At 39.4% G+C, this 24,183-nt stretch overlaps 1 protein-coding gene across 4 annotated transcripts; it reads left to right on the top strand.

Annotated features, from left to right (window-relative positions):
- SLC18B1 (solute carrier family 18 member B1) lies at positions 1 to 23,756 on the top strand. 4 transcript variants are annotated; one of them, XM_072824013.1, is made up of 14 exons: positions 3 to 159; positions 1,254 to 1,393; positions 5,623 to 5,718; positions 6,384 to 6,457; positions 7,748 to 7,895; positions 10,919 to 11,075; positions 15,185 to 15,321; positions 16,963 to 17,064; positions 17,988 to 18,079; positions 19,374 to 19,469; positions 21,102 to 21,176; positions 22,264 to 22,357; positions 22,455 to 22,504; positions 22,727 to 23,756. In XM_072824013.1, exons 1-14 carry the CDS (start codon positions 117 to 119, stop codon positions 22,797 to 22,799), a joined length of 1,377 nt encoding a protein of 458 aa, XP_072680114.1. In that variant the 5' UTR covers positions 3 to 116; the 3' UTR covers positions 22,800 to 23,756. The 4 variants fall into 4 exon arrangements, with proteins under 4 accessions (XP_072680131.1, XP_072680114.1, XP_072680123.1 ...); XM_072824022.1 differs by lacking the exon at positions 3 to 159 and adding an exon at positions 275 to 423; XM_072824030.1 differs by lacking the exon at positions 1,254 to 1,393 and having other exon boundaries at positions 1 to 159.
- The last annotated feature ends 427 nt before the right edge of the window (positions 23,757 to 24,183 follow it).

Genomic DNA, 24,183 nt, shown 5'->3' with positions numbered 1-24,183 from the left:
ACGGTGCCGAGGTCCGGCTGAGCGGGCGCCGCCCGGCGGAGGGCTCCTGCGAGGCGGAGTCCGCGGGCTTGGACCCGGAGGAGCTGCGGCGCCGGAGCCCGTGCACCGAGCCGCGCATGGACGCGCCGGGGGGTCCAGAGGGCCCGCGCCCCCCCAGAGGTGACCGAGAGCGGTGCGGGGGGACACCCCTTAGTGGCGTGGGTCCTGACTCTCCCTAACGATTGAATTCGTTTTAGCTCGGTTTGTTTCAGAGAGATTCGACGAGGCAGGGGCCTGGCGGTGGGCTTCGGCTCTGAGCCTCTGCCCTCTCGGAAGGGGTTGAAGTTCGGAGGGCCGGGGCGAGGTCTCTCCTGACTTTTTTCCTCTGTAGCGCAGCTTTTATAAGTTGGGAATGCATTCAAATACGGATGTCATTAGACAAAGGTAAAGCACTGCGTTTGGAGCACCTACTGTTCCCCCTTAAACTTTCTCTTAGTTCCCTCCCCCCTTTACTCCAGAAGTTTTATAAAGGTTCTTGAGACTTCCTCATCTTGCACAGATTTTTTTTTTTCCTGGACTGCAGTGGCAACCTCTGAAAAGTAGAGCAAACCAAGTAAAGTTTTCATGCCTACATTTCTTTTTTCTCAAGCTGTTGAGTTTAAAAATGAATATTTGAAATTGAGTAACTGACCTATTGTCTTTAAATTAAATGAGCACGTAGCCCTGGAAGTAAGTATGAAAATAATCAGTGCAAAAGGCTAGTTATTAGTGTAAAATATGTATCGATGTATGTATTAGTGAGACATGTCTTTCCAGGAGCATACCATTGTAAGTATTCATTCCCCAATTGAATGCTTTAGCTTGTTTTTTCCTCACACTTCACTTCACTTCAATACTACCCTAGAATGCTTAATGAACAGCTAACATGACATGCTTAGAACATTTTAAGCTCATGTAGCATATGAAGCTGGTGACTTGAGAAATTATACTGTAGAGATCTCCTTGTTGCCTCATCCTTCTTGAAGGAATTTATTAAAGGTGGAAGAAATAGAGAAGGCAAAACAGACCAGATGGTTTGATAAATTCTGCCCTGAAAATGTTTTCAAAATAGTAGTGATGTACAAGCTCTGTGTTACATTTGATCAAATGTGCTATGTTCAAAATAGCCTTTAGTTCTGCAGACATTATCTTCAGAGTGCACAGAAGTGACATTTGGAAACTTCAATCAAAAGTCCCAATTATGTGCCTGTAATTATACCATGTTTGCATTTAAGGTGATGACTCTCTGGGAAATACAAGAGAGACACCCAGACAGCTTTCCAGAGAACAGTTCTTTGTACTGATATCAGCAGCTTCCATTAACCTGGGTTCTATGATGTGCTATTCTATCCTAGGACCCTTTTTTCCCAAGGAGGTGAGACATTTTTATGAACTTTAATTTTTTTTAAAAAGCCCTATGAATTATTTCATTTTATGGTGTGTAAAATATACAAATCTGCATTTAGTAAAGATGATGCATAGAACTTTGATAAGCAGAAAGACTTGTTTTTTTTAGAGATTTTATTTATTTATTCATGATAAACAGAGAGAGAGAAAAAGACAGAAACAGAGAGAGGCAGAAGCAGGCTCCATGCAAGGAGCCCAATGCGGGACTTGATCCCGGGACTCCAGGATCATGCCTCAAGGCCAAAGGCAGGCACCAAACTGCTGAGCCACCCAGGGATCCACAGCAGAAAGACTTCTGATGTAATACTTGATGCCAGAGGGAAAAAAAAAATCCAGTCAGAAAGAAAATCCTCTTGGGAGATAACTCACCTAAATATAATTGACCTTCTGAGGACTGCTTTGTCACCATGTAGTTTGATAAATCTTTGGTTTCTGCAACCAAAACAAAGGGGGTGGTCTAGTAACTGAGATTTTAGCATTATTGCAAAAGGTCTTTGCTAAGACGGGAAGTTTGTCTCCTGGAGTTTTTAACTTAGTAGTATTTTGGAATTAGGAAGGCATGGTCCCAGTAAATCCCTTTTTCCGGCTTGAATTTTTTATGGAATCTAGTAGCAGTGGTTGGTGCCAAGAAGGAATTCTGGTTAATATTGGCTAGCTCCTTCCAATCATTGCCTTTTATGTGGATTTGCAGGTCATGACACAGACTCAAGGGGGAATTAACTTGTAGAGAATCCACATGAACTCTGGATGTGGGTGGGATATAACATGGAAGAAATGGTCCTGGCTTGGCTGAGTTGAGTTTTACCTTGTACTCTTTGCCAAAGCCTCAGGTCTAATTGCACTGATCCCTCTGGGTCCTCTAACTGCCTTAATAATGTGTAGCCCTTCATTTTTTGTGTTACCAAGGAGGATGAAAATGGCTTCTTTGCTAGAGGAACAATGTGACTCCATACCCTTACAGTGCTCTTTAGTTTTCAGTGTTTTTTTGCACACATTTATAGCATTTGGTATCTGTAGCTAATCCAGAATGTAGGCAGAGTAGTGAGGATCTCATCACGTTCCTGATGAAGTTCAGTGACTAGTTTGATTTAGTTCTATTTACTGAATGGGAGTGGAAGGGTTAATGGCCTCCCCCTCCAGGGCATGCAGGCATTGGATGCAGTTAGGACAAAAAAAGAGATCTGGAAAACTTACCTCTCTTGTCAATCCACTGGGAGTGAGAAAATATGAAAAAAAAAAAAATAAGTTGCAGAGTATTTGGGCACCTTTTACCAAAAGGCTGTTCAAATTGTTAGGAGACTCTTAAGAGAAAGGAATGGTTAATTTTGTCATGTGTGAGGGTGGTGAGGGAGGGAGAAAAAGGCTAGTGTTGAAAGAGACTTCACAGGATGAATCCAAGGTGAGTCTTGAGAAATGTGTTCTCGAGGTGAACAACAGAGGCAAAGTAAATAGCATGTTCTCTGTGAGGAAAGCAGACAACTTGATGTGGCTTGGGCCTGGGATGGAAGAGAAGTTCCACAGGAGCAAATCTGAGGAGGCAGGGGAAGCTAGAATGCAAGGGTCCTTCCATTTATGCCAAAGATGTCAGCGAGAAGCTATCAGAGATATTTGAACAAGGGACGCCTGGGTTGGTCAGTGGTTGAGCTGCCTTGGGCTCAGGGCGTGATCCCTGAGTGGCCGCCCCCCCCCCCCGCCCCCCGCCCCCCACGGAGAGCCTGCTTCTCCCTCTGCCTATGTCTCTGTCCCTATGTCTGTGTCTCATGAATAAATACATAAAAGCTTAAGAAAAGAAAACAGAGAGGTGTTTGAACAAGACTGAGTAGCCTGATCAGTTTTGGGTTTTGGAAAATATAATGATAGGTTGAGCCTCTGTAATTAGGACAGAGAGGACCTGGAGTAACTGGAGCAACCAGTGAGCAGGGTATTTCCTGGCTAGCAACTAACGTTAGCTTCTCCTTAGTGGAATACAAAGAAGAACAAGACTGTAGATTTGTGTTTTGTTATTTTGTTAATAATTTTTCCAATCTTTTAAAAAATTGACATGTACTTGACATACATTGTTACATTAGTTTTATGTCTACATCATAACAATTATACAATTCTCTTCATTATATAGTGGTCACCACAATAAATAGTTACCGTCTGTCACCCTACAGTTATTGAAGTATTTTTTACTATATTCCCTATGCTGTGCTTTTTAAGTTTTGATTTAGTTTTTTTTGCTTACAGGAGGGAAGGCTGAAGACAGAGGCAGGGAGAGAGCATTCTAACTTTAAAAGACCTAGATACAAAGAGTATCTAGGATCCTTTTTATTTTTTATTAAAATAAAGCCTTGTGGTTGCCAAATGTGCTGGTAAAACTTACCTTTCCTCCTGCATGTATCCTTTCTATTAGCTAGAGCTAATGAGACCAAGGAAAAATAGGGCTCTTTTTAAATTCTGGTGCAGGATTCCTATTTCTACTCATCCTTTTTCTGGCACCCTCCTTCTTTGTCACAGGATAACATGTGAACTAGAAATTGCTTTTAATAGCTATTCTTGCTTTTCTAATGTGAAGCAGGATCCACATTCCAAAAGTGATATTTGGCTGCTGCCATGGAATGTGATTCTAGGATATCTGAAGTCACCATCCTATCTCCATAGTGAGTGTGGGAACCTGCACAGGTTGGAAACCATCATGGTTTCCTGTGTAACTTTTGCAAGTCTGTGTCCTCATCTATAAAATGTAGCCAGCTAAAAATACATCCCTCATTTAACTGTTTTTAGAAAGCATGTAAAATAGCACTTAATAGAGATTCTGGCTCATAGTGAGAGTCCAAATAAATGTTAGTTGCAAAGCTATTATATAAATAATGCCAGACTCCAGGATTAAATACTTATTAGATCCATTAAGCAAAGAACGTGGATAATGTGACTTGACCAGTGCATCTTCTTTCCATGTCTTCATTGACTCCTTTGATGATATCTTCCCGTTGAGGTACCTGTTGTAGTTTGCTAGTGCTGCAATAACAAAAGTACCACATGCCAGGTGGCTTAAACAACAAATTCATTGTCTAACAGTTCTGGACGCTAGAAGTCTGGGATCAAGGTGTTGGGAAGGTTGGTTCTTTCTGAGGACTGTGGGGGAGGGGTCTGTTCAGGCCTCTCTCTTTGGTTTATCAGTTGATGACTTCTCATCTCATCTATCTACTTTTGGTTTGGTTGACTGAGCTTTTGGTGTCAAATCCAAGAAATCATTGCCATGACCAATGTCAAGAAGCATCCCCCTTTGAGGAGTCTGATAGTTTCAGGTCTGACATTTAAGTCTTTTTGAGTCAATTTTGTGAGTAGGTTAAGACAGGGGTCTGATTTCATTCTTTTATTTGTGGATATCTAGTTTTCCCAATGCCATTTGTTGAAGAGACTATCCTTTCTTCATTGTTTGTGGAACATCAATTGACTGTGTGGTTTATTTCTAGGCTCTCTAATTTGTTCCATAGGTTTATCTTTATGCCAGTACCATGCTGTTTTAGTTACTTCAGCTTCTTATTTATTTATTTATTTATTTATTTATTTATTTATTTATAGCATGCTAATAGGGGTGGGGGAAAGGGCAAAGGGAGAGAGAGAATCTTAAGCAGACTCTATGTCCTGTGCAGAGCCCCAGTGTGGGGCTTGATTTAATGACCATGAGAATATGACCTGAGCTGAAATCAACAGATGGTTACCTGACTATGCCACCAGGCACTCTTGTAATTTATTTTTGAAATCGTGAAATGCATTGCCTTCGGTTCTGTTTTTCTTTTCTCAAGATTATAAAGCTAACAATTTTTATGGGTGTGGTGAGTGAATAGCTTTCATGTCAGAAATGATTTTATTATAGCTTCCCTTCCTTCACCATTCTGCTTGTTTTAAAATGATAATATTTGGGGGTGCCTGGGTGGCTTGGCCGGTTGAGTGTCTGCCTTTGGCTGAGGTTCCTGGGATGGAGCCCCACACTGGGCTCCCTGCTAGGTGGGAATTTGCTCCTCCCTTCTGTTTGTGCTCTCTCTCTCAAATAAATAATAAATAAACTCTTAAAAAAATAAAATAACAATCTGTGAAATTGCTATGTAGATAAACGTTACCATAAAACAATGCTCTGATCTAATAGCTCCATCTTTCCACATGGATGAGAATTTGTCTTTTAAACTTTGTTCCTTTCCTGTTTCTTTAAAGGCTGAGAAGAAAGGAGTCAGCAATACAGTTACGGGTATGATCTTTGGATGTTATGCTTTGTTTGACTTGCTGGCATCTTTGGTATTTGGAAAATATGTAAGTATTAAAGAACATTTTAATTTTTATATGTTCATAATTAGTTATTCTAATTTATCAATCTAGAATTTCTATTGATACAGAAATAGCTATCATTATATTTTTTGAATTATGCTACTGTTGATTGTTCCATTCTTATGGTTGATTGATTTTTTTTTTTTAAGTTTTTGTTTGAATTCCAATTAGTTAACATTAGTGTAATGTTAGTTTCAGGGGCACAATACAGTGATTCAACACTTTGTACCACACCCGGTGCTCCTCACAAGTGCCCTCCATCATCCCCATCCCCATCTCACCCGTGTTCCCCACCCCCACCTCCCTCTGGGGACCATCAGTTTGTGCTCTAGAGTTAGGAGTCTGTTTCTTGGTTTGTGTCTCTGTCTCTTTTTTCCCCTTTGCTCATTTGTTTTGTTTCTTAAATTCCACATATGAGTGAGATTGTATGGGATTGGTCTTTCTCTGACCATAATAAGTTGATTGATTTTTCACTTCTTCCATGTTTGAAGAGATGTATGTTGTCATTCCTTTAAAGAATTATTATAATCTTATATTAATTGTATATATCTTTCCCAAATCTTGTATGTTCTGATACAGTGGATTTGTTTATGTGGATGTAGACTCATAACAGTCATCAATCTATCCCTCTTTTCTGACATTTCTTACAGCTTGTACAGATTGGAGCAAAATTTATGTTTGTAGCAGGAATGTTTGTCTCAGGAGGAGTTACAATTCTCTTTGGGTAAGTCATGTTCCAATACGTTTGGGAGCTTGAACAGATTTTATAATTTACCTTCAGTTTAAAATGTTAATGGATTTTTTAAATCCATCAGAACTGTTGATTGTTGCCTGCTCAGCATGTAGCTATGGGTGAAGGAAATTGGGTGCTTAGAGGATAGAACAAATAAAGGAAGGAGTCTTCTAAGGACTTAACATTAAGTGGCTTCTGAATCTGTTCATTAGGACTTCTGTCAGTGTGAGTGACAGAAACCTAATTCACTTTTTTGAGTCACGGATATGTTTTGGCTCAAGCACACAGTGCATTGAAGAATCAGCTGGAGCACATCAGGATACAGATGTTAAAATAATGTAATCAGAAATCTTTCTCAAGTTCCTGGTTTTGCTTTCCTCTTCTTGTGCTTTGTTCTTGGACAAACTGTCCCCTTGTGGTAGCAAGAATTCCCCAGCGGCATCCATAGGAAGAATTGCCCAGCAGCTCCTCACTTTTCCTAGCTTCCAGTAGATTCGCAGAATGGAGCCACTGGCCTGATCTTGGTGGTGACCCATCCCTGCCTCAAGGGCACTGGAGGTGGGGGATGCTCTGATTGGCCAGGCTTGAGTCATGTGCTCCCTTGTGTTGTGGTTCCCTCCACTGCTATTTCCTGGAAGAGAGAAAATAAGTGCCAGAGGCAAAATAGCTCACAAGTTCTTAAGGTTTAGCATCCTTTACCAGCCACGTAGTGGCAAATAGTATGGAAGAGCCAACACAACTTCATGGGAGAACATAGAGAAATGAAAAGAGTATGGTGGGATAATGATGAAGTAAGCCCAGGAAGTCTTCATATCAAACTTTTTTTTTCTTTTTGCTGACTTTCTCCCTCTCTCTCTCTCTCTCACTCTCTCTTTCTCTTTCTCTCTCTCTTTTTTTTTTTGCAGGGGAAGTAGGGATCATCTATTTTCTGCATTTTTTTTTTTTTTTTAAAGATTTGAGTTCCACCACTGGGGCATACCTGAGACCAAGAAGTCTTTCTTTTGTATATATTCTTGTCAGAGTGATTCTACATATTTCAAAAAGCCAATTTAGTGTTACTGTGTAGAGGGCCCATTATGTCAGCACAAAAGGGCAACTAAACTGTCATTATGACTCAGATTGCTACTAAAAAAAAAGAGAGAGATAATTCACTTCTATTGAAAGTATAACAAAACAACTAAAAAAAAAAACCTTTTCTAAAGAGATTTATTGTAAGGACTATGGGTGAGATACTACTGTTTTTCCCACCATGCATTTGAAAATTGCCTTGTTTTCTTTCAGTGTATTGGATAAAGTTCCAGAAGGACCAATTTTTATTGCTATGTGTTTTCTGGTGAGAATGGCAGATGCAGTCAGCTTTGCGGCAGCAATAACTGCTTCCTTTTCCATTCTTGCAAAGGCTTTTCCAAATAGTGTGGCTACGGTGTTGGTATGTATTTCATACACATTTCCTATTTTCCTCTTAGTGTAGGCTAAAATATTTACCCTATCCAAGTTAATGCTGACATCCATTCTTCGAGATCTACTTTTTTCTATTTTCTGTGTTTTGGTTACCTTTTTAACCCAATTACTACTTACAGCAGCAGGCTGTCGCCAAAGTATCATTAGTCTTCTTTAGATCTCTTCCTAAGCTTAGAATCCCCTGAATGAGCAGTTTGACAGGTAAATGTGGTTCAAGTATTCTTTTTGCCATTAAGAACAAAACAAAATGAGCTCCCCAGTAGTATTTTGTTGTCTCTCTGTAGCCCAGGCTGAAACTGAGCTGCCAGCATTTCTTGGCTTTAGAAGAGTTATCCCTAATGGTCAAACACTTGATTTACACGAGAGTCCTTCCCCTCCATTTTCCAGATTCATGGAAGGAATCATAGAGATCTTGAAGGCCTTGCATGCTCTCTTACTTTTTCCCCAATCACTTGATAACATTATACTGACACACATTCTCATAGATTGGCTAGATGCTAAATACCTAGGATTAGTGACATACCAGATTTCTGTCCCAGCTCTTGGCTACTGCCTCTGACCCAAGCAGGCTGTCTTCTGGCCTCTCCTCTGGACCCATGCATTCCTAAAGGGTCTGTGGCTTGTCTGTAAGACCAAATGCAGCCCTCAGAATAAATCATTGTCCTCTAGACTTTAGGACCTCATCAGCTTAGTACCAAGAATGCCCATATTTACTCAATATTATAGTTTTGGCCATTAAATACACTGCTGTTTAGGTAATTATTTCTTCCCAATTTTGGTTAAATATCTGTATCTATAGCCAGCTAGCTGCTTAGGTTCATTTTGGGTTCCTTAGCCATTGGGCATGCAGGAATGGCCACTGTGACAGGTGTAATGCTTACATTTCCCAGAAACACATTTTACAAAAATGATTCAGAAGAACACTAGTTCATTGACATGCTCTGTAAAACAAGGTTTTGTGAGTGAAATGTTAGGAGTACACATCTGTTGTCCTCCAGCTTAGAGATGCCAGTTCACATGAGTGTATTAAGGCTCTGAGAAATCCTGTAGTAAAGATATTTTATATAATTTTCCACAACTCAGTTTGACTATGGAAACACTTTTTGACTCTTAAAGAACTGCTGTTCTGTGGGACGCTCTGGAAAGTGCTGCCCAAGAAATTCCTGTGATGACAGCAATAGTCCATTTGATCAATTATCTGATTAACAGGGAATATTCATGTTACCGTACCACGTTTCTATATGAAAATTGCAGCCAAAAGCTGATACACCTAACATGGTAGTTGACCTGGATGGCTTCCCTGTGCTTAAATGTAGACTTTTTTTTTTTTTTTTAAAGGTTTTACTCATTCATGAGAGACACAGAGAGAGAGACATACAGACAGACACAGAGAGAGAGAAAGAGAGTCAGAGACACAGGCAGAGGGAGAAGCAGGCTTCCCACTGGGAGCCCAATGCGGGACTCAGGGATCCCAGGACCTGGGATCACACCCCGAGCCAAAGGCAGACACTCAGCCACTGAGCCACCCAGGCATCCCTAAATGTAGAATTCTTATATTCTTTATGAAATTGAAAGTTTTCAATGGACTACTTTTGTGTCCTCTGTAAAATCTGAGGATATACAGTTGTAAGCCACAGTCTGCTGAAGACTAGATTGATTTAAAATGGTGCAATTTTATAAGAATTTTTTTAATAGTAAAATATTTTCCATAGCACTGTTTTGTTTATTTTAATTTTAACAAAGAAGAATTTTATGCAGTACAAAATTCAGAAGTTGCAAAAGGAAATACAGAATATAATGAATGTATCCTGTATGTTATTTGTCCTCACCTTCATAGACACACTTGTCCAGGCATGCAGTCCAAAATCATTCTCCCAGAAGGCACAGAGATTATAGGTTCCTTCTGGAGTGATTCCATGTATGTATGAACATGTACACACACATACACAGGCCATGATTCCTTCCTCCTTTGTTTTCTTTACACTAGTGCTAGCATAGTCTCTACAATGTTGAGACTTTGCTGATATACTAACAGTGATCCTGAAGATCATTCTGTGCCTGTATGTGAAGAGTTTCTTACTCTTTACTTTCCTTTAGCAGCGATATGTGGTACTTCACTGTATGGAGGTGACATACATCCATAGTTTATTGAGATTGTTGATAAGTAGTCAGATTGTCTATATCTTTTGCTGATGCAAACAGTGTGCTACAACACATAAGCTTGCACATATGCCATGTCACATCTTTACAACTGTACCCATAAATTCAATCCTTAGAATAGCATTCTGGGTCAGAGAGTATATGCATTTGTAATATTAATAGATTTGACAAGTTACCTCTTCTGTTCACTCACCAGCAGTGTACGAGTGTGTTGCTTTCCTCATTTTCTTTGCAGCAGAGTGTTTAATAGGTGATTGGTAAGAACTGGTGTCTTGTAGTTTAACCGTTTGCTTCTTTTGAAAGTGAGAGTGAGCTTTCTTATACATGCCCAAGGGCTATTTGTATTTTGTTTTATGTGTCAAGAGTCTGCTTATAGCATTTTGCTCATTTTCTTGTTGAGTTATTCATTTTTCCCCCCGCTGATTAGTATTAGCTCTCTTGATATATTTGGGGAAATTAGTCCTTTGTTAGTATTTCTTCCCTGTTCATTTGTTTTTTGATGTACTTAACCATTGTTTTTCATATTTTCATGTAACCAGATTTATGAATTTTTTCTTTTGTGTCATCTGAGTTTTATGTTACAATTAGAAAAACTTCCTACCATAAGGATTAAAAAACAAACCAGAAAAAATCTGCCATATTTTATTTTTCTAGTATTTCTATATGTATATGTAAGTTTTTGGCTCATCTTGGGCTTGTGTGGGTTTGTGTGTGTATATTGTGAAGTGGATAGAATTTTTTTCAGATAGTGTCCATTAAATCTTTATTTGTTAAAAATTTTCAAACAAACTATATTGACTCAATTTTCTTTCCCCCCCTCCCCATTTTTAGGGAAGTCTTGAGATTTTTTCTGGACTGGGACTAGTGTTAGGGCCTCCTTTAGGTGGCTTCTTGTATCAATCCTTTGGCTATGAGGTGCCTTTTATTTTTCTGGGATGCATAGTTCTGCTGATGATACCACTCAACATGTACATTTTACCTAATTATGGTAAGACTGCATTTATTACTCACTTTAAGAATCTGAAATTTAAGTATTTTTATGCCTTTGTAGGAGGCCAATTTAACAAGTACTTTTACTTTATGTAATCAATAATAGATTTGTAGAACACCCTGAAGGAACTTATTGTCTTTTCAAAAATGTTGCTATAGGCAGTTTATATGAATTTCTTTATATCACAAATTCTAACCTTTAGAACTAAGCAGATATTTAATTCCTCATCATAAAACATCACCATATGAGGTGCTCACCAGATCTTCTTGGACTTAATTAACTATTCAAAATGACAAGTTATCAAATGCTGCACATGGTAATACCTTCTCAGAAGGCTGTTAGGCAGAAGGGCGAGGTCAGACCTTCTTCCCAGTGGTCGTCCCAGGTGGGAGGACACAGAGCTACATTGGGCAGTGATAGGGGTCACCCTGGCTTCAAACCTTCATGCCCCTTATGAGTCAACCTATCCTGTAACAGCTCCATGCACATAGCTGCCAAGGTCACTGTGAGGAACATGCCAGAGTCAGCACAGTCAGGAAGGCACAGAGCATGGTGTCCTCATCAGGTACATGTGGCTCATTGATAGTTCCTTCTCTGTGGATGAAATTTACCAGGCCAGGGCTATTCTTATTACAGTGAGATTGCCTAGTAACATCTTTGGCATTTGACCCTTATCAGGTGATGAAGGGAACGGAGCTAGAGAGTTAACGTGAAGGCTAGAGAGGAGAGAGCTAGAGAATATAGAGAGGCAATACCACCCTGAAACGCAGGGTGGTGCTTGTCATCTTTCTACATGTAAGACAGTGGTTTCTGTAGCTGAGCATCTTGGTTGTTTGGTTCACAGATGAACACTGGACTGATAATCAAGAAACTGGCCCCAGGCCAGAGTCTCACGCATTGGGGAAAAGAGTCATGTCAACCCTGTACTCTAGAGAAAAAGACTTACTAACTAATGGTAGGACAAGATATGTAGAATTTCTATGATTAGGTGCTGGACTGGCCCCAACATCTGTTACTCCTGGAGTCCTGGTCTGCTCTCCTCATCTCCTCCCTACCCAACCCCCCACAATGTGGTATGTTTTGCAGCCCCCTTTGACTGCCATCAGCCTGGGTACTTGGCAGTTATTTCTCTTCATTTTTGTTATTCCTCGATTAAAATCTCCTAGCATTTTCATTGAACTTAACAGAGTCCCAGGTAGCTATATTTTCAGGAACAATATGGTTTGGCAGAATTGCTGTTCATCTGTGGAAGGATCTTCTATTTAGATGGAAAACTGGTATTAAAAAAAATCTCCTAGATTGTTAATGTTAAGACTGTGCATACAGATTTAGGTGTTCCTATTAAGGAATATTTGTTAAAATTAGTGTTTGGGGAGAGCTTATGGATAGAAGCTAGAGAATTAAATTTTTCTTGTATTTTGATGATATTGATAAATTTTGTGTCCTACAAGGTTCTATCCCACTCCTTTGCCTCCTTCTAGACTCATAGACAATGTGGCTCTAGCTTTGGGGGGTTGAAAGTCAACTTTAGTCCCTCCTGCTCTCTCATCCTTTGTATTTGCTCACCAAGTCCAGTCTTCTGTCCTGCTCTAAAGAAATATTTCTAAAACACAGTCATGGACATACCAATCCTCTTATTAAAAATCCCAAAATCCATGAAATGAGAGCTTTATCTTGAAAGCCATGAGGAGCTGTTGTGAGATTTCAGTAGAAGAATCACATGATCTGAAATCTCTCCCCATCCCATCTGCTCTGACCCCTCCCCATCCTTCAAAACTTACTTTGTATTGCCTTTTCTGGGAAGTGTTTCTGAACCCTCTCCATCACCCAACTAAATGCTGATTCGGTAGTGCTGCAGGGATCGGTGTTTTCGCTGCCCCCTCACACCTAATGGGCACTCCACTTCCTTCCCTGCTTCCCCACCTCTAACAGTAGCTGTTAGAGGTGGCAGTGTAGTCAACCAGGGGGGGTCATGCCCCCCTAAAAGAGTGGATCGGAATTGTGGGGAGCAGAAAGAGAACCCAAGTAGCTTGGAAAAGCTCCCCAGGTGATTCTGTTATATGTATCTTGAAGTAGATATCACCATAGGTTTTCATTACTTGGGCTTCTTCCTCTGGTTAAACTCATTATTTGTTTCTTTGGATGTTCTTACATATTCCCGTTGTGATTTCTCAATTTTCCCAGTTTGGATTTAGAGAAGGTCACCATTTCTGCCATAATAGTTTATCGTATACCGTAAATACATAGCCCCTTTTATATGCAAAAATATATAACTGATTAAAATTGATCTTCTATCATTTGTATCTCAAAGGTAACTAATGAACATCTTTAATAAGCTATTTAAAATCCACACCAAATGAAGTCTCCCTTCTGGCGCTATTGCACCAAGCCATATGGTGGTGTTTGTCCTCTTTCTGCGTCTAACTGCACACCTTCTGTAGTTGAGCATCCTGGACTGTGCTCACATTTAGTTCACTGTTCAATATTTGGCTGATGAGTGAGAAACTACCATCGTGGTTTAACTTTATCTGTTGTATCCTGACCAAGTCTAAATTTATCCTGACTCAAAATACTTGAACCATTCTTTGTGATTTTTTATGTTTTGATCCATACTGGATCATTATTCACCAAGAATTAAGTGATGAACCATGGCAGGTGTTTTGGAGAAATGAGGATATTCAAGTGCTGATCCTCGCCCTCGAAGAGCTTCCTTGTCCACACCTGGTCAATATCATCTCTGGCCTGCCTCTACAGACTGGTCCCCTTGTCTCCATTCTTCACAAGGCCACAGAGAGGTCTCTTTAAACCACAGCTCTGATTCTTACCCCTTGTTTGGAATCCCTAGCAGTTTCTCAGGTTTCCCTGTGTATTTTACAAAGTCTTGCATAAACATGCACCTACATTATGATCTCTCTCCACTCTGCTGGTGCCCCCTGCTCCAGTCTCCATCCTCCAGCTTTGCTTCTCTCCCTTCATTTCTTCAAACACAGAAAAGTTTTGTTGACTTCTGAGTCTTGGAATGTACCATTCCTGGAATAATCTGCCTGGCTTATTCTTTCTTCCTTCACTTGCTCATCTTAAGCTCATGCTTTGGGCACCAACGTAGATATTACTGCTTTAGGAAAGCCTTCTTTATATGGCTTTCCCTGTTGTTTGTTTGTTTTAAGACAGTCCTCTTATAGGCTACAAAAGGTTCCCTCCTAGTTCCATCCTAGCTCTCTCCAATCCTTTCTGAAATTTCTCTGAGAGGACAGGGGCTGAGTTTGTCTTCTTTGCCTTTCTTTGCCCCACATTTTGCATGGCACCTGACCCAGCAAAGATTTTGCTCAATAACTTAACTGGAAATCGGGAAAATCACCAGACAATAGTAAACAATGTAAAACGAAATGTAGTTTAGATGCTAAAATGTATGGTAGAGACTGGAAGTGTGGTAGGAAACAGAGGAAGGTAAAATTTGTGGGCCAGTGCCAAACCTTACAGAGTGAATAGAATTTGACAGATTAGCAGGAGAAAAAGAAAGGAGTCATGACATTCCTGTTGCTGGGAATAGTGAAGAAGCTGGGTTCCCGCAAGGGGAATGCTAGAAGCGAGGTCTGTGCTCCGTTGGCCATGAATTCCAATATAATTTATGCATGATTCAGTAGCACCCCCTTTCAATCTGGTGTTTTCTTTGCTATCAGAAAAAAAAACTGATGCTCTGTGATGAATTCAGATCCCTTCACAGCATACACGCATAGTTCCTCAGTAAAGCTTCTGGCTCTTCCCATGCACCAAATCTAACTTTATGTATTCTCTATCCCATCTAGGGAAGGCCTCACTTGCTTTTCAGGTATAACCTAATAACCTAAGATCCCCCTCTTCTCCTCTCATTCTGCTTCCAGTTGATTCTTTATGAATTTGAGAAACTGTTTTTAAGGAAACTCAATGTGGCTTCTAGGTTTAAATAATTTATATGCAAATATAGATAATATGCAGTTTGAGGCAAACTCAGAGGTGCGGTTATTTTGATTACCAGATAAAGATGGCCTTAGCAATTTTACTTTTCAAAATAGGTCAAAATTTTAATTACTCTGATTTTTTATTTTTTTTTAAATTTTTACCCAAAGACTCTGATCCAGGCGAACACTCATTCTGGAAACTCATCACTTTACCCAAGGTTGCACTCATAGCCTTTGTCATCAACTCACTCAGCTCATGTTTTGGCTTCCTTGATCCTACACTGTCTCTCTTTGTTCTGGAGAAGGTAGGTAGCCTGATTGTCAAAGAGCTCTCCACTGTAGAAGGTGGGTATAATTGCTTGCTTTTGGGCCCTTCTTGGTGGAAAGAGCTCTTGAGTGGCTGAGAAGGAGACATGATAAGAACTGCATATCTGGGTAGCATGTAACCTTCCCTCTGCTACATTACTGTGACTGGGGGTCTGATTCATGGTAAACAAAAGAAGCTTTTCACTAAGTGGCCTGAATACTGGTCTCCTTTTCAAAGTCTTGCTGGAGTGATCATAGGTCTGGCTTGGGCATCACCCTGGCTGCTGGACAAGAATACTTTCCTCTACTTGTTCAAATTCCAGTGAGACAGTTGGGGGACTCAGTAGCTCATTTAATGTTCCTCTCTAACAGATCCCCTCTGAGTCCACTTAGTTTTTCAGCTATTACATACAATTAAATGACTATGGAATATATTAATCTGGGATATTAGAAAGGAGTCAAGAGTCTGTCTCCATCTTTTTTTTTTTTTAATGCTGGAAAATGTTGAATTTAAAAGTTGGATGTTGTAGAAATTTGCTCTTAGATATTTCTGAAAAAAGATGATTAATAATGTGGTAAAGTACATTACCTGATAGTTATACTGAGGAATTAATATGTGTTTATAAAGGCAGAACTCTCATTGCAGCCCATACTGACTTTCTGTGAGGTACTGGTATTCCAAAAGCACAGTTACCAGAAACACAGCTCATTGAAGTCACTAGAGACAGTTTTGTGTATGTGAAATACCCAAAAAGATAAATCTGGAGACTATGAGTTTAGGGCCTGGCCCTAGATTTCATGGGCTTACTTAAGAAAATTAGTTAAGGAAATTATGGAAGGTGGGAACAACTCAGGCAAAGAAATGTGTTTGTATCATGCTGGCTGTAGTAACAGTATCAGAGTTGTGTGGTAGCTTACTGTTTGAAAAGCCTTTGTCGTGTATATATCATCTTTAATTAGATATTAGCATTCCTTTGAAATGGATACTATACCAGTGCACTTCTGTCTGTAGACAGTCAGCATCACCTGGTTGCTTGTTAGAAATGCAAATTCCTTGGGCACCTGGGAGGCTCAGCCAGTCAGGTGTGTCCCACTCTTGATCTCAGCTCAGGTCTTTATCTCATGATCATGACTTAAGCCCCATGTTAGGCTCTATGCTGGGCATGGAGCCTACATAAAAAATGCAAATTATCTGGCCCCATCCCATACCTTTTGACTCAGAAATTCTAGGCCTGAAGTCTAAGAACCTCTCTTTTTTTTTTTTTTCCATCCCTTGAACCAAGGCATGTTAGCACTTTGCTTCAAATAAGAACCTCTTTTAACAGGTTCTCCGGGTAATTCTAATATGCCCTAAAGTTGATGAAGCACTGGTATACACGTAAAAAGTGCTATGATTCATAGAAGCAAAGTTGTACGTTCAAAATAAAATGTTACAAAGCAAGACATCTTGGACTTTTGACCTCTGGTAAGGTTTTTATTTCCCCTTATAGGAAAAGAAATCCATTTATAAAAGTAAGATCAAAATTAGGAAGTGTGGGCTCATGGTAGATAATAAGAACTGAAGAAGTGGCCAGAAAAGGTTTATGTTTATTTTAAAAATTACTTAATCACATAACTCTAACACAAAATTTCTTTTACAGTTTAACTTACCAGCTGGTTATGTGGGACTGGTATTCCTGGGTTTGGCATCATCCTACGCCATTTCTTCGCCATTGTTTGGTCTACTAAGTGATAAAATGCCAGTATGTACACTGAATCTACACTTAAGAATCACTCCTGTATATTTGGACCAATGGCTTTCTGGAACTGTACCTCTGGAACTCTAGAGGTCCATTGATTAGAATTGATATTCAATTAAAAAAATTTCAGCTTATTACCGTATAACTGAGAAATAAAATTATAAGGTATTCAAAACTTACACCATGGTGATTTGAGATCTAAATACATTGTGAAAAGGTGCTCTCCATCTAGTTAATTAACACAACCATCGCCTCTATGTTATCTTTTTTTTTTTTTAAAGGGCAACAACATTTAATTCTATATTCAATTTTTGGAGTCAATAAAGAGGTTCCAGTGTCTTCCAACCTACCATCGCTCTGAGAAAATTCACTTTTAATTGCTTCTTCTGGGAAAAAAGGGGTCTGTGCTGAAGTTGCTGACAAACTATTGGATTAGACTTTTTGAACAGAAAAACTCCCATTTAAGACCATCTTCTGTCACTGAACAGATATCTTGCCCCTAGAATTTTCAGCCTGCATTTAAGTAGTTTAAAAGGAATAATTTTATTGGGTACTTTTTAAATAATGTGAATGTTTCAGGTATTGCATCTACCAGGTGGTTCCTTGTGACTGCTTTTTAAATTGTTATTTTTGGAATTGTTCATCATATGCAAAATCTACAGTACATTCCCTTCCCAAGGAATGCTTGTTCTTAGAAACTCCCTATCTTGGGGTATATTGTCCTTGCTTTTTTATTTGTCATGTACCTATTGTCTCTTAAATGTAAAGTTTTGGTTTTTTTCAGTGTATTTGGATTTTTTCATGTCATGGCTTGTGTTCTTCAGTGATTTTTTTGCATGTGCTTTGTTTATGGAGGTGCTTTACTCCAAGAGGTTTTTTGTTTGTTTGTTTGTTTGTTTGTTTTTGACTGTCCTTTTCTTTACCAGCATCTAAGGAAATGGTTTCTGGTTTGGGGAAACATAATCACAGCAGGATGCTACATGCTCTTAGGACCTATACCAGTCTTGCACATTAAAAGGTAATGTTTTTCCTTCTGTATTTTTGGCTGAATAGCATTAAGAGGTATTAAAGAAATTTTTGGTGTGATGCTGCCATGGCTCTGTATTTTGAACCTTATTACTTCAGTAAATTACCTTGATTTAGGACTACAGTTGTCTGTTAGACTGGCAGTATTTTACCTTACTAGGAGGTAGTGGTACAAGCAAATAGAAATGTCTAAAATCTGTATCAAATGAAAAGAATGATGCTTCTCCCTCTGTGTTTCAATTGCACGATTGTTTGTACTTTATTTTAAAAATAGCATTTGTTGCTACTTTTAGCTGACAGTTCTTATGATATGTTTTTGTTTTTTCTATTCCTTCTTTATCCTTGAGACTGGGATCAAATCTTTTTTTTTTTTTTTAAGACTTTATTTATTCATGAGAGACACACATAGAGAGAAAGAGAGAGAGAGGCAGAGACACAGGCAGAGGGAGAAGCAGGCTTTATTCCGGGACTCCAGGATCATGCCCTGAGCCAAAAGCAGGTGCTAAACTGCTGAGCCACCTGGGCGACCCTCTTTTCTGTCTATATCATTCTTAGCATGTAGTCACTGCTTGTTAGAGCTTGTTAAATGTAATTTATTTGCTAAAATAAAAGGTGCTTAAAGCTTTTCAGGTAGTTCTGGGATGGAGTGTAACACGGAAACAGCAAGGATTTCAGGATCCTTCAGATTTGGGTTTGCATCCTGCCTTTGCCACTTACTAGATATGGGAACTTGGGCAAATCATTTACTTTCCAGCAGCCTGCATTGTCTTCCCTACAAAAAAGGAGGTGATCATAGTTTTTAGTTGGCAGGATATTGCTGTTCAGTGGGGAAATGGATGTTAAGTATGTGGCACAGTGCAGGAAATGGAGCAAAATTTGTTTCCTGCCACTTCCCTTTATGCCATTTTTTTTTTTTTTAGTCAATTGAATTTCAAAGCCAAGTGATTGAAGGAGCAACATTAATATTTAGCCAGTTTTGGGAAGATGTCGTATGGTGGTAACCTCTTATGTTGACTCTAGGCATGTGATATGTGTGACCAAAGGAACTGAGATATTGTGGTGAATTGATTCCCACTCCTCCCCCCATACCACCACCAAACTGTAAGGAGCTCGAGGGCACTGTCACTGAATGAAGTGGGGTCAGATGGAAATGAGGCAGACCAGTCATGTGCTCTATGAAACAAGCTGCCCTGGGATTCAGCCTGCCTGCCTTAATATGAAGCTTGTATCTTGTCAGCATGCTAATGTTGTTTTGTTTTGTTCCTTTCTCCAAAACTCTTTTGCAGTCAGCTCTGGCTGCTGGTGCTAATATTAGTCCTAAATGGCATCTCTGCTGGGATGAGTATAATTCCAACTATCCCGGAGATCCTCAGTTGTGCATAGTAAGTTACTTCTGTGCTTGAGGAACTGTGTTGTGAATAGCAGGGGGCATCACACACTTTCTTGAATTTCTCAGTTTTGTAGAATGCTGGATTTTTTTTTCACAAGACCAAATCTTCATGATTTTATATCACACAATATTGTGATATAAATAGTATATACAATAGTACTATATCAATGACAGTATATGGTAATAATAATCCAGTGATGGGTAAAATGAGTTGTGGATAGAGGCTTGGCTTGGCTTATGCCTAGGAACACGTCTACTTTTGAAAAGCCAAAGCACAATGGAAAGGCCTGAGCAATGTTTCCTTCTCATGGAGAAGGTCCATACGAGGGCATACAATGACCAGGCGAAATGATTCTTGTACCATTTCCAGTGTGTTGGGGGATGAGGGTGGTTCCAACACCACCAAGCAACTCTCCAGAACCAGTAGATGTCCTACAATGTAATTCAGTTCTGATACTATCTACCTGGAGAGAATAGCAGATCCCTCATGTGAAGGGCTCTGTCCCCTAGACTGCCCTATGCCTCAGGTGTTAATTGCAAGTCCAGGTTATTACATGTGCTTCTGACTGAGTGGCCTGGAAATCAGAGGTTCCCATGACAACCTCCTCAGATTCAATTAATTTGCTAGTGTGATTCACTGAGCTCACAAAACCAGTGTACTCATTAGATTTACTGGTTTACTACAAAAGAGATAAAAGCATATGAATCAACAGCCAGATGAAAAGAGACAAAGGGTGAAGTCCTGATCAAAGGAACTTCTGTCCTTGTGGGGTTTGGGGCTCCTGCATACTGGCATGTATGTGAAAGGGTTCTGATTCACCACCCTGGAAGCTTTCTTATTCCATCCTTTTGGGTTTTTATAGACACTTCATTACATACTCACGATTGATTCAGTCAATGACCATTGGCCATGGATTCAACCTCCAGCCCCTGTTTCCTCCTCAGAGGGAGGAATGGGTTCTCACCTTCTAATCACATGGTTGACTCTTCTGGCAAGGAGCCCCTATAACTCACTTCACAAACATAACCACAGGCACTTGAAATTGCTTTCATCACTTAGGAAATTCCAAGGGTGTTGGGGGCTCCTGGCTAGAAATAGAAGGAAGACCAAATATATATTTTTCATTATAAATCACAGTATCATACCAGGCATTTGTCAGGTGGCCACCAGTCTTTTGTTTAGTAGGCATGACAATGAAGAACACGAAGTGAACTGGAGCGGGAAGAATGGCGCTAGCTCTGCTGGCTCAAGGCAACAATTCTCCGAGCCATAAGGAGCTGCCTCTGTGTTTTCCAGAAGTTTCTCCTTATTCTCTTTGCATGTTCATCTCATTTTAAGAATTTCTTCATTAATTATATATTTTTATGAGACTTCATGCAAATGGGTCATGACTCTTAATATCATGCTTTATATATGCAATAAATTTTTTTTAGAAAACCATGAAGGAAACACAACTATGAAAATTCCTTCGAGTTAGATTAGCTTTTCATATTAGAAATGGAGTGTCCTGGCTGTTGGTTTTGTTCAGATCGTTTCCAATCTATTTTAACTTCTCTGTCACATACTCTTTGCTTTCATGTAGGTTTCCCCTTTCATAACAGATCTACTCTTGTGTCTCTGCAGTGAAAATGGTTTTGAAGAAGGATTAAGTACCTTGGGACTTGTGTCAGGTCTCTTCAGCGCAATGTGGTCAGTTGGGTGAGTAGGCATTTGATTCATACCTGCGAGATGGAAAATACTATCTTCATTTCCATGAAGAAATTGATACTGAGAAGTCCAATGGGTTGCCCAAAGGCACCTAATTCATTTAGGGCAGAGTTGGAGTCCTAACCCATACCCTCCAGCTCCCAGGTCGATGGTTATACCAGTGGTCTTAAAACATCATCAACATGGTCTTCTATGTTTCTCTTTCTTTTTAAATTTTTTTAACAGATTTTATTTGTTTATTCATGAGAGACACAGAGAGAGAGGCAGAGACACAGGCAGAGGAAGAAGCAGGCCCCCCTCAGGGAGCCCAATATGAGGCTCAATCCCAGGACCCCAGGATTACTACCTGAGCCAAAGGCAGACGCTCAACCACTGAGCCATCCAGGCGTCCCTGTTTTGTCTTTTTAAAGTTCTCTTTCTAAATCTTTTTAATAGGATCATGTCTCAAGTTTTAAAAATGTATTCACTTCTTCATTCATTTACTTTTTTTTACTCTTTGCTGTACCTGAGGGATAGCTGTGTACTGGCACTGTATAGTATATCTCAATATATATGTACTGAATTAAGTTATTTTAAATACGAATGTGGAGAAGCAGAGAGAGAATAGTATAAAGATTCTTTTGAGGGTGTGTCACTTTTAAAAATTTTTGTGAAAATTTTCAGAAACAGTTATTATAATTTTAGAATTGTTTATTTTTTATGAGATTTTATTTTATTTATTCATGAGAGACACACAGAGAGGCAGAGACACAGGAAGAGGGAGAAGCAGGCTCCCTGTGGGGATCCCGATACAGGACTTGATCCCTGGACCCGGGATCTTGCCCTGAGCCGAAGGCAGATGCTCAACCACGAAGTCACCCAGGCATCCTTAGAATTGTTTAAAAACTTTGGACATCTTTATTTTCAGATACAGTTTTTTTCTCCACCCAGTGCTCTGTCCAGGAATTGGCTTTTGTCCTTAGTACGTCCACTTCCAGTTTAATGAAGATCATGATTCAGGGATCATTGCAGACTTTAGGAAGTAGTTATTATTATTTTTTTAATGCTATTTAATATTCTTCCTCCTTTTCATTGTTAGTGCTTTCTTAGGACCAACCCTGGGTGGATTTCTGTATGAGAAAATTGGTTTTGAATGGGCAGCTGCTGTACAGGGTCTTTGGGCTATGACAAGCGTGAGTAGTCAGTCTTTTATTTTTATCTTCCTTACATTTGTGGAGAAATGTGACTTGGAGAATTGACATTAACTAGTCTTCTTCACTTGTGTTAAAGGGAGTGACAATGGGCTTGTTTTATCTGTGGGAGCACTCACAGAGAAGAAGGTATGGTCAATTCCTTTTACCCTTTAAAAATCAGCCTATGGGAGTGGAAAAGAAATAACCATTTCCTACCCATTCTTCCAGTCAGGAGATTTCTGGGCATTCTAAGCCTCATTACTTTGTAGATACATTTGAGGGGGAAGGTAGAGTGTAGTACTGGGTTTTTGTTTTGTTTTTTTTAAGATGAGGAATATTGAGGTTCTGTGCTTTTTTCCTTCAATGTAGATCTAAGCTCGAAAATATCCTGGGCACAGAGGAGGAACGGACTGCCCTCTTACCTGATGAAATCCAGCCTTAAGAATCCTGGGTCGATACCCATTGGGAGACGGATGCTCCTGGGGTGAACGTCAAAGTTGAAAGGGTTTTCTTAACATTACACACAAAATTCCATGGACTCTATAACAGCAACCTGAAAGTCTCAGCATATTTTTGGATGATCCTGTGTTAAGCTGCCCTAAAAAGCTGGCCTGCTAAACCGGGCATATTTGCAACATGAAGAATGAGAACAGTTGTAAAATCAGCAAAAGTTTGTTTTTTTAGGTGATCAAACTTGGCCTTAAAGAGGTTATGGACTGTAGGTCTCCTGTTTTCTCTGTTTACTTTTTATTTTAAGTGCACTAATTCTGTGAATGTACCTTTTCTTTATTAACAGGGAAATAAATGAATTAATTTGATATACTTAAAAGTAATATAAAGATTACTAAAAATGGATAGAATAATTACTGTGAAAATCAGTTTTTAAAAGACATGCTTTCTGTGTGTCCTTAGATTTTTGTTCTCGTTCAAAAGATAAAATTCCTGCCTCTTGTGCAAAAGCTTTAAAATTCCTAGGCTCTCAGCTCTTCTAGAAGTTTTGTTTGTGTGAGAGGTATAAAAATAACATTAGTTTTGACTTCCCTTTTGTAACATACTTTGGATTAGGACTTGGATTTATAAACAATGATTAGTATAACATTATTCATTTCCTTGAATGTCCCTATTTCAGTTCTACTATCTTTTTGTTGTTGTTGTTGTTGTTTTTATAAAAAACATACTCCTCATAGATGTATACTATTCCCAGAGCAAGTGAGCCCACAGGAATGCTCATTATATTTGAGGGAAGGTGTTCATCTGACTTCGTGTGAAATTCATGTCATTGCTTGAAATGAGTGAATCCTTATCATGTCATTCTCATACCTTCTGGGGTGTTTTCATGCTGTGGTAGCCACATTTACACTTTTTTTAAAAAAAATAAAGAAATGGTTTTATCTATGTATTAATTCAAAAACTTTTATTGAATGACTTCTCTGACGCTCTGCGAGGTACTGGGAACTTAGCTGTGATAAAAATAACACAATGTCTGCCTTATGTCTACTTATATTCTGGTGGAATGGACAAACTATAAATGAACACCAGAATCTCCCATTATCTTACAGAGTTGCTGTGAAGGGAAAAACACAGTGATACTCAAGAGTAAGTGGCTGCAGTAATTAGGTGTGGGGTCCTAACATAGATAAGACCTCTCTATGGAGGTGAGACTTTTGAACTGAGTCCTAAAAGGATAGAGTGAGGCAGTCATCCTGAGGGAAAGCCTTCCTTTGCGTATGCAGAAGGGATTGACATGGTCAAAGATGACACCGATGCTCATGTGGCTGAAATCTAGTAAACAGGAGGTTTGGGAGGTAGAGAGGAGCCAGCTTCTC

The sequence above is a fragment of the Canis lupus genome, chromosome 1 (assembly GCF_048164855.1).
Source record: "Canis lupus baileyi chromosome 1, mCanLup2.hap1, whole genome shotgun sequence".
Lineage (NCBI taxonomy): Eukaryota > Metazoa > Chordata > Mammalia > Carnivora > Canidae > Canis > Canis lupus.
Note: the sequence above shows the minus strand (reverse complement) of the source record. Positions and strands in the feature narration are given on the sequence as shown.